Raw genomic sequence first — 11,278 nt, forward strand, 5'->3', positions numbered from 1 at the left:
CCACGCTTCGGCCCCCCATTGTCAAAAAGAAAGTAGGCCTTTCAGCCCGCAGTTCAAACGTAGCTGAGGACGACGGCGACAGGAATTCTCTCAGAGGTCCTTTAGTTTATCCAGTATAAATAACATGACAGACACGTTAGCACAATGACATCAACCCAGAAGAATCCAAGAGTTAGGAAATATTCAGTCGTCCTGAAATACAAAAATAAAACATCTTTGACTTTTTTTTTTGTTTTGTTCTTTTTGTCCGTCTTTCTTTTACAGAAGTGAAGTCTTTAAGGTGATTCTTTTAAGACAAGAAGCTTGAGATTTTTTCAGTTACAGTTTTGTTTTTGTCCCCCTCTCCCCCTCCCCCGAGGAAAAGTAGTGCTGTCCCATTGGTCCCCCATCAGTTCTTCTTGGAGTTGGGTTTTAACCGTCGAGCCCTTCGTGTCCGCTTAGTCACTGTGGTGAAACGAAACTCCTCCAGCGGGTCCGGCCTGCCCTTCGGCTGGCGCTTCATGAAGTGGACTTCCTGTTGCCTCTGCGTGGTCCGCGAGCCTTTCTTGGGCCGCCCCTTCCTGTTGAAGCCGAGGTACCATCCTTTGTACTTGGCCGACACGAGAGCCGTGTAGTTGTTCTCCAGGAATTCCTCGACAAAGACGCACTCCTGCTTCCTTCCATCGGGCTGAGAGAGGGGAAGAGAAATAGGACGTTAATTCATTAGTAACAGCAGCGTGACCCTCTTTTTCGGCTTATCTCCATTTAATCAGTGTGTTCGGGCTCAGAACGGTTTGCTTTTCTGTCTGAGTTTTGTCTTTTCAGGTTTAGTGTGAAACAGAATACAATTATGTGTTAAGAACATGTAAAAGGTCAGCCAACAGATGCATTTAGATTGGAAAGAAAAACTGTTTAGTAGAAAAGGTCTTCTCATGAGTTAACACTAAGCTAAGGTTAAATGTCTTCACTTTAACTAGTGCCCTCACCTGCTCACCTTTACTGCACTATTCCTGTCTGGTTGCTCCTTTTCACACTCGTTCACTAAAGTATAACAGGTACCACATTACAATAGTTGTAGTGGTTGTAAAAGAATAGTTTGACATTGTAGGTACATTGTAAGAAAGGGAACCTCCCAAAATGTCAAACTATTGCTTTTAAGTAACTGAGCTACAAATTCATTAACAATTTTAAAAGATCTGGCTTCTCTTTCAAAAACATGCTGGTGACGAATATAAAAAAGTTAAATAAAACCTCTAAAGATGGACCCATAAAAAAATAATCAATTTGCATAGCAAAAGTCAGAAAATCTTTTTTTTCCATAATTTGGGTGAAAAGACACTTAGTTTAATCAAATCTGTCCAAAACGTCTTTGATTTCCAGTTCAACTTATTTGTTATTATTAAGGAAGCTGAACACCACCAGCGATCAATAATTCAACGTTGTCTTGTCCGATTGTTAAAATAATCCTTTGACTTCCTCCTTTAAACCACCAAAGACCATTCTTTTAAACAAATGAAGCCCCAGCAACTAAAACAACATAAAAAAATGCATGTTTCTAACAGACGACCTTGATGAGAGAGTGAAAACGTGTGTGCGGATTGCTGCAGCCCCTCCGATGCCGACAGAGTGAGTTATTAAATGCAACACGGTGACACGTGTGCCTCCAACAGTGAGCGTTTTCAAACATCGACTTCCTTTTCCATATCGAGAGCGGCCGTCCGCAGAGTCGCATGCAGTCATCCCGCGCTTGTGGCCACCTGGTGTGACTAAGTGATATAATTGCAATGGCATTCCTCCTAAGTGACCATTAGTCTCTCAATGCATTGTGGTGATTGCAGTCCGTAATTGACTGATCGAGTGTCAAAGGAGTAGGCCGATTACGTAATGGAAGAAGGGCTGCGAGTTATCAAAGGGGTTTTGTTAGGGTGTACAAAAACAGCAGGAGAAAGCTGATCAAGTCAGCCAGGATTAAGAGCTCCATTTAAAATATTAGAATATTCATTTTGATATTAGAAAGAGCAACCTTTATTCTTGTCAAATGAAAACCAAAAGATACTCACCCTTCCGACTATTTTGCCCTTCTCGTTCATGCAAATGTAATGTTCGCTCTCTTTTCCTTTTATTCGAATGTGGCTCCCGAAGGTTTCCGTCTCGACGACGAGAAGAGCTGGAGTAGAGAAGAAAAAGAAGACTCTGTTAAAGTCTTTCCACGAGCTTTAAGGACCCCCGTACATTTAGACAGAACACTTTTTCTCGCTCATGGTCGACAACGTCCCGTACTTTTAGTCAATACAACATTTTTTGGAGTTCCCACATATTTCCAGTCCTGTAATCCTGAAAAATTGAACGGACGAACACAGAGCGTTATCAAGAACTGAGCCTCATAAAGAAAACATTGTGCAATGATGATTAACTATTAAGTTGCTGTATTTCTTCATATACCGCCACAAAACAGTCAACCCCCAATTTTAGTTGTACCAGAGGTTAGATTGTCTTAAATCACATCAAACATTACGGGAAATCATTTATTTGAACAGCTGAAAACACTCGAGGCTACAACATCTATACTCCAGAGCACATGGTTCTTTTTAAGGTTTATTAAGTGTATAACTTTCTTTACACAATACCATATATGAACCAAAACAACAATGCCACCACCACTTCAGCCTGACACAGCAGTAATCCACTCTCGAGACGCATCCCGGCGGCTCTTTTATCCCCCCCCCCCCCCCCCCCCACCTCCAAAATGTTAACCCCTGCGAGGTCACCTTTGTCTCTGCTCGCCCCTCGACCAGCAAAGAGATCTGCCAAACATTTGTGCAGCGGTTATGTGCCCCTCAGGATTAGGTTTCAAGTTCCCTTTAGTCTGTGCTCACTCAATCAAAAAGTTAAGATGATCCATTTGTTTAACACACAGGGCCATTCAGTGGCGCTCAAGGGAGCAGAGGAAGAATAGGCGAAGGGGATGGGACGGGCTCGAGGGCAGAAGTAACCCCCCCCCCCCCCCCCCCCCCCCTCCTCCTCCTCCTCCTCCTCCTCCTCCTCCTCCCTCCCCCTAAAATCCAACCTTGGGAGGAAAGTGGGAAGAAGGAAACCTGTCTCAAAAAGGTGAAACTTTAGAAGTTATTCCTTCTCTTGTTTTGAGAGATTTCTGTTTGTCCATCCAGATCAGTCTGGACCTTTTTGGAGTCCTTGCGAAGGGAAAATTAAAGGGAATGATGTTTAAAAAGATACGTCAGCTCTGCAAGTCAAATCAGGAGTCACTTGACAACACTTTGGCCGTCTCACTCTTTGCTGGTTTTGCACGGAGACCCAAAATTCAACCTCAGCTATGAAGCCTCGACCCAGAACATCAGATAAAACAACATTTTCCTCCCCACTGTAAGTTAAATCACAAAGAAATGGAGTCATTTCATTTGATCTGAACAGCATCCACAAGCAAATATCTTCAGGAGTCAGTGAGTGGTCACCGTGATGTTTTGTATATTAACACTGTATGTTTCTTTAAACAATTCTCAGGCTCAGGACTCTGCTGGCAGCCATAGCTGGCATATAAAATGAAAAAATTCTGACAGAAATGTTTGAATATCTGATCAATGTATTCATTAAATACCACTTGCAGTGATCTCTTAACCAGTGAAGTGTTTTCTTCCTCGGGGCGGTATAAACAATGAGGGGCCACGGGCTTTTATTAACCTCAGCATGGGGGTCATCTGTCAAGATAGCTGAAACTCCTGCTTTAATTCCATGTTGCAGCATTTTTCAGTTTAAAAGCCTTTGCAGTGACCCACCGTCTGCTCCGAGTGGACAACAGGCATCATTTACGACAGATTGCTCTGGGAAAAGGATTGTTCTAGTCTCTTAAAAGTAATGAATATGCTACGCTATTGCCTAAGAAGAATGATAACGCCCGCTCTTTTGACTGTGCTGATACGGACTTAGCGGAGATAAAGCTCTACATCCAAGCAATGTATTTCTTTTGTGGTGCTTTGTTGCGCTCCGCCGTGAAGCTGCAGTGACTGAGAGTGGATCGAAGTGTCTTCCTGAGCGTTATTAGAGAGTGCAAAGGAGTTCACAGGTGCCAGGTACTGCAGCTGGATGGGGAGGAGGAGGAGGAGGAGGAGGAGAAGGAGGAAGAGGAGGAGGAGGCGCGGGACGGGAGAAGGAGGAGGAGGAGGAGGAGGGGCGGAGGGTAAAATTGGCAAGGCCTCATGGGAAAAATTGGATCTGCTTCCACTCAAGCTCTAACAAGCAGTGAGGAAACTTCGCCTCGGCGCATCTGTGACTGAACACACTAACTCGGAGGCATTCAAGACCCGCAATTTCAGAGCCGTGAGTCAGCTGTTGTGAGCAAAATACCTGCAGGAAAGCACAGAACAAGTCCTGTTGTTTGTGCCGCCGCATCAAAGAGCGCTTCACTGACCGCCGATCTACTCATCCGCCGTGTTGTTTTTGATTTGAAATTGTCGACAAGGCCACACAGAGATGTTATATGTGAGGTTGATAGGAGCATAGCTGAAAATAAATAAAACTGAATCTTTAAAATGATCACTGTGTAGTTTAGAACATGAAACATCATAAATTTAACCCTTTCAAGTTCAAGGACAATACCGTTGAGACTTCACCAATTTTAATTTCCAAATATGGGCACATATGAAGTGAAAAACACCCACATTTTCGGATAAATTAAGAGACAGTGAAGTTGAGTAAAGCCACAGAGTTTCATCCTACATGACCTTAAAAGCTCACAACCGAAAACAGTAAAGATATATATATTATATATATATATATATAATATGTTGCAGCGTGGCAAACCAACCAGTCAGTTTTGGTCCATATTAGTCATTCTGGCAAAAATTCACACCGTTGGCCTATAAATCCATCGAGGTAAACATAGACTTGCTCTGGATACCCAGATGCTACAGTAAACATCAATTGCAAGGTCAGCAATTTCAGAATGTTTCCAGCCACCCCAAACCAGCACTTGGTGGCTTACAAAAGTCACCATCCACTTTGCCCAAGTCAAACACAGAGTATGGAAAACAACCTCCACACACAATGGTTAGTAAACAGCCAAAGGAAAGGAAATCTAAAGAAGCACCAACATCTGGCAGGAGGGTGGCGGTGATTTCTCATCCTCTCATAACAAACTAGCTGACGTGTCGGGTGAGATGCACAGGAGTTCTCCCATACCATACTTGCCCCCATCATCTCCGTTGGCGTTGACTTTCTTCCCCAAGATCTGGACGTGTTTGCCCGTGGTTCTGCTGTAGAGCTGGTAGATCCGGACCTGCTTGCGGCTCAGGTCGTCCGGGTTCCTCGTGTGGTTCTCGATGTAAAACCTGAAATCGGCAGTGGTCTGCTGGGATTCCTGCACAGAGGTGTGAGACAGGAGGAAAGAGAGCGAGAGAGAGAGAGAGAGAGAGAGACGGAAAGACAAGACAGTGAGAGATCGTCACGGCACAGGTGTTGATAGTGATGTGTGATGTTGCTTTTATGGGCCCTGTGTCAAAAAAACCTTGTGCCTCCAGGGCTCAAAACCGAGATACCAACCGGGAAACTGTGACTGCTGCATTTTTAGAGTTTTCTCTTCTCGCTTTTAACTGGCACATTTTTATATGCGTTGCATTTACAAGCCGATAACTACGTACAAGGTGCGTTAATGAAGTCACCGTAACCCCCAGAACAAGTGCAAAGCCTATAGTGCAGCCTTCTGTTGCTTCACATTGAGACAGCCGTATACTATGTGCCCCCGGCGATATTGAGAAACCTTTACTCCATTTCCACAAGCAAGCAAGCCACTAGCAATTATACACCTGAAGCATCCAGACCTGTTGCACTATCATCAAACAAATATCTGCCTGCAGGCCAAGAAGGGTCCATAAATTAGGAAACGCAGCAGACGGAAAGACAAGACTGAGAGGTGGCAAGAGGCACCTTGAACCACAAAAAAGCTCTTGTAGGAGGACCTTCTGATCAAATCGTCCGAATCCACCTTTCAGAATTCACTCGCCGGCTGTTCACGAGTCAGCTTAGATCTGACCATAAAAATAGAGGAAATCGCAGACGACAACGGCACGTCAGGAGAGCAACCGTGTCACCCAACACGTGGAAGTGCGAGAGGAAACGTATACTTTCAGAAGCCCTGGAATCTCAGTTCACGCCAAGATCCCATTTCCCCAGCTGTATGGTGTGGTAATTGCACAGTAATGGCTTTTTATGTGACTGTTCTCAGGTGGCTAATTATATACACATTACATACCCAGAGTCCTTGTTATTCTAACTTCAGTGAATTAACGACATGTAGCAAACATGATGGGAAACTGTGGCTTTGGAAGAACAAATCCTTAAACTAAGAGAGAGGTGCCTTACAATAATCCTTAGAAGAATAAACGTCCACGAAGATGAGTCCTTCATGTTGGACCTACGCCGCGCCCCACCAGCAATAGTTTGGACGTCGACTTCTAAACGTCATCTCAAGGATTTTTCCTCTCAAATGCTCAATAGATTGTGAGACATAGGCAGCATTTCTGGGCGGAAGGACTTGTTGGCTCATCATGACGTATTCGGTCTAGAAATGTGGCCCTCGGAGGATCCAGCCCCCTGAACTGGGACACAGCTTCTGTATCTTGACATTTAGGAAACACGCCCATAATATTACTTTTGGCTTTAAAGCGGTGTGGAAAATGAGAGGCTGGATATCGAAACGCATAACCCACTGATGCAACTCATGTGTGGTGTTAATATTGACTGCAAAGCATCAAAACCTAAGAACTATGATGACTTTATATCACGCAATAGGATTTTTATTAGGGTTTTTTATGGCCAGTAAGCTTCTCCTTAAAATAAAAGTATCACAATTAGTTGTAGCTCTATTGGCTCATTCTTTACCCCCAATTAGGTCTCTAATTTCTCCTTTATTACAAGGAAGTATTCCAACATGCAACACAACCTGCATGAAAATGCTCAGCCTTGACAACCATGATGTTACATTGTCCTCAAACATGTTTGTTTGGCCTACAGTACACAAAATATTGAAAAAAATAAAAATCAAGACCAGTACTTTGTGGAGCCCTAAAAAGATCACTTTATACCTACAGTCTCAACCAGGTCCTTAATCCTATAAACTCAGACCAGGACAAGCAGGCCTCAACCAGGAGATTTACAGTTTTACTGAGGCACATTAACATCAGACCAGGGAACTGTTAACCAATGCAACCTGTTCAATTCAAGGATTTGTCATTTCAACACACCAGTGTTCAGAACAATGCACATCTGCGTTACCTCACAGGTAACTTAAACTGTATTTTTATCGTCACATACATTAAATTTGACCTCTGCATTTAACCCATCCTAAGCTTTTAGGAGTGGGACGCTGTAACTCGGGGTTCAGTGTCTCACTAAAGGACACTTCAACATGCGGACAGGAGAAGCCGGGGATCGAACCGCAAATGACCCACTCTTACCCCTGAGACACAGCCGCCCCGCCCCGTCAATAAATGCACATAGACAAAATGTGCCAGACCACATTGACTGTATGTATATTGAAATTAAAGAGATGTTCTTGGTTAAACCTTTTAAACTTCTGCTCCAGAGACTCACGGAAGCTTTCACATTTGATGCTTTAAAACATTCAGCGTCTATTAAATGCTCCCAAGGGAAGATCCAGAAAATGATGCATTTAAAAGCTGAGCAGTTAGCATGAGCGGCAGCAGCAGCAGCAGCCACAACGGCTGAACAAACAAAGACAAAAGCAGCACCTACAGCACTTTTCATCCAAGGAAAAAGGCTCTAAACGTATGACTGACAAGTTATTACCGGCCTTCGCAGAGCACGACTAGAATGCTTGGAATCAAAGATACTACAGAAAAAAAGGAAAGACGCTGGATTACCACTACATGCCGGGTTTAAAATTAAACATTCATGCAACAGCAAAGTGCTCATCCAGAACTGCACACAAATGTGTTGAAAGTGATGCGTCCATTTCAAAAGCCGAACATCAGCATTTGTCAACTTTCTCTCAAAATGAACCTCAAAGCTGACGAGCAAGAAAGGAACAAAACCTGAACACACACCGAAACTTGGCCTAACCGGGCTGCTGAGGGATTTATCCCAAATCTCCCCGGCTCTAAACAAACATAAAGGTGTGTTTGGTAGACAGTTGCATTTTGCATCAAGGGAAAGGCAAGCCTAAGCACATGGCCGGGGTGAACGCTAGCGACAACAGTTTTTTTTTTTTTTATCACGCTGTCTCCTTTCTTCAAAGACACAGCATGAAAACGGATATGGTTGAAACTTCAAAAGTCTGGCACTCATCTTCACCCAGGAAGCTGAGTTGTCGCATCCATCTAAGATACACCTTGCTATCTGCTTGACACACACAGACAGGGTCACACACACACACACACACACACACAACTAGGGAGAGACACACATTCACATGCTGGCAGTGCATTCAAAGTTTACTTCCAACTGTGGTTGCTTCTGTTGTCTTTCCTCATGAAAATCACAACCACAGCATGACATGTAAGAGCCATTAGCCGTGCGTAGCGGCGCTGAGAAGCAGAGTGGGCCAACAACACGGAGAGGCGATGAGAAAGTAAAGGGCTATTACTGCAGATCTTCAGCTTGATCATTATCCTGGTATAGCACTCAAGAGAGCCACGATGATGCATTTCCTTTGTTCGATAAATGCCTTTATCTAATCTGAATTTTTCTCTTAAACCACAAGAAACATGCATATCACATATTAACAAACATAGAACGTCACCGATACGTCTGTTAGGCCACGTTCTGCATGAAGTTGATCCTCTCTTACATGTGAGGAGTGGTCAGTCGACACTATGGCTTTGTTTGTGCCAGCTCTGTTGGAATAATCAGAGCACATAGACTTATATAACTTTGCAGTTTTCTAGTTTTGGGGAGGTTTCAGGGTTTTATATTTTGTCTCTGAGAAATTATGATAAAAAAAGTTCTCGGTCAGAAAATGTACTTCAGGAGTTAGACCTGTTATTTTGTCGCTGAGACATACACACTGGCTACCCGACCAGGACAAGCTGCCCCGAGCAGCTCTGAAGTAGTAAAATATCAGAATGGTGCAACCAATAAAATGTATTTTACACAGTCTACAAACAGACTTTCCATCTAACAAGGTCAAATGTCAAAATGTTTTAATCTTTTTTTTTGTAATCTGTTAAAGATATAATTACATAAAAACTACAAGCAGCATGTTACCAACTGTTGGAAGCTTATGTGGATGAAAATGCTCCCAGAAGTGGAAGAAGTGAAAACCTAACCTGCTCTTTTCCTTTCTTCTTTTTTTAAAATCAATCAATGCTGTTTTAATATTCAAGATCGTAGCAACACTGAGAGCATAATCTAAAAACATAACAGCACGTGGGACATTACGATCAAACACGTCATATAGCAATAAAGTGATCGGGTAGCTTTATGAGTGAAGGAGCGTGCTCTCTGCATCTTATCTGAATCACAGCGCGCAATTAGGTGAGTGGATGCCTGCAAATCATTACCGTTCAAAGTGAGACGCGACTAATAAAAACCGAGGCAACGAGCCCATCTGTTCAGAGAACAACTTTTAACCCCAGGGATCTAAACATTTACTACACAATTCTGTTGTAAAACACCGAAACTGCTACTTGAACTCCAGATTAAAAACAACTGGTTTTAATTCATATCTGCCAGATAGATAGTAACAACACTGATTGGGGATATTTATTGATTAGCCTGGGTGCAAAACAGCTGATAAGCATCAGATAGGAGTTTCCTCAGTGCCTTGTTCCCTAAGATATTTCTTTATAACTGCAGGTTGTATTATTTTAGCATTAGTCATTTTATAGGGAATATACTTCGAGAACTGCATTAGTATCTTGCGATGTTGCTGCAATAATATTAATTACAGTGCTCAATACTGAGTTTGGTTACTTTCTTTCTCACATTTGTGGTACTTTTTCCATTGCGTATCTCTATAATCTCCCCTCGGTCCATTTATTGTTATCCCCCCTTTTTTCGCAATGTCCTTTTTGATTTTAGCGTTGATTTCTTTGCACAGCACATGCTTTCCTAAAATTATAGGCCGATTTTTAGATCCTAATTAATATTAATGAATATGGATTTAATATTAGCAAGTCATTTGAGTTTGTAGGGACCACATTGAAAATAACCTAAACCCATCATCAGCATTAAACAAATAAATCAGAGAAAGCTGCACAGTCACACACACACACACACACACACAGACAAAATGAGTTGATATAGGGAGTAAACGTACCTGTAGCTGGAAATAGAGTACCAGAAAATGTAAACACCTATGTGGAGGGAGAAAGAGAGAAGGCAGAGGAGGGGAGTGAATCACACAGGCAAATACATGAAGAATAAACGCAGCCTACCTGGATGAAAGCAACGCGCAAATACGAAGCTTTTTGGCGACTTCTATTGGTAAGAATGCATGGTTTAATGTGCGAAAGGCAAACGGAGATGTGGAACACTTACAGGTATATGAACCTCGAAGGCAGCACAGACATCTTGACTCGCAGAAATACACCTGCTTCCACAGATTTAGAGCCCCAGGAAAGGTTGGCGAAATCGCCCCCCTCTCTCTCGCTTTCGCTCCCCCGCGCGTCCTTTACGCACACGACTCCGGGGGTAAGTAAGAGATTGAATCCCAGCGTAAGGATAGATCACTGGAGAGCAGCAGCAGAGTCACGGAGTGCAACATTAGGTGTTTCCTTGTTGGGGAGGAATTATCCTGAAGATTTGGGGGGTTTTCTCATCTCGGTTTCCTCGGCTCCCCGATATCCCGCAACGTCTCCGTAAATCGGTGCCAAGCGTGGAAAGGATTCAAAATTCAACCTCTCCAAAAAAAAAAATTCCCCTCGCTCAATACAATATCCTTCGAGTTTTGCGCACACAATCCAAATCCTGCTGCTCCAGAGATCACAGGCTCCTCAACTCCGTCCGTACCTGCGGGGGATTTTTACACCTTGCGTGGGTCATTTTATTCTACCAAGTGCTGCGGTGGCAAAAAGTTAAAGCGCTGAATAATTAAACGCCTTTCCACCAAGAAAAACAAGTCGCTAAAAGTGGGCAAACAAACTTATCCAGGCAAACAGAAGAGTTATGCTATTTTTTTAAAAAGCAGTGTTGAAGAGTCGCAGCGGATCCCTGGAGAGGTTTGGGGTCTGGTGATGGCGCAGCAGTGCCTGTCAGTGGTGTTTGTGCGTCTGCGGCTTGAGATTTGGGCACAGAGAGGCTTTTTTGTTGTTGGTGGGTGGAAACATGT

General features: G+C 43.2%; 1 protein-coding gene across 1 annotated transcript; it reads right to left on the bottom strand.

The window, feature by feature from the left end:
- Window positions 1-388: 388 nt before the first annotated feature.
- Window positions 389-10,616, bottom strand: fgf24 (fibroblast growth factor 24; the record flags this gene model as incomplete). The annotated part of the gene is made up of 5 exons (XM_079168045.1): window positions 10,489-10,616; window positions 10,268-10,304; window positions 5,173-5,350; window positions 2,040-2,146; window positions 389-667 (listed from the first exon to the last, which is right to left on the bottom strand). Exons 1-5 carry the CDS (start codon window positions 10,518-10,520, stop codon window positions 389-391), a joined length of 633 nt encoding a protein of 210 aa, XP_079024171.1. The 5' UTR covers window positions 10,521-10,616.
- Between the last annotated feature and the right edge of the window lie 662 nt (window positions 10,617-11,278).

This window comes from Pholis gunnellus (assembly GCF_910591455.1).
Source record: "Pholis gunnellus genome assembly, chromosome: 10".
Lineage (NCBI taxonomy): Eukaryota > Metazoa > Chordata > Actinopteri > Perciformes > Pholidae > Pholis > Pholis gunnellus.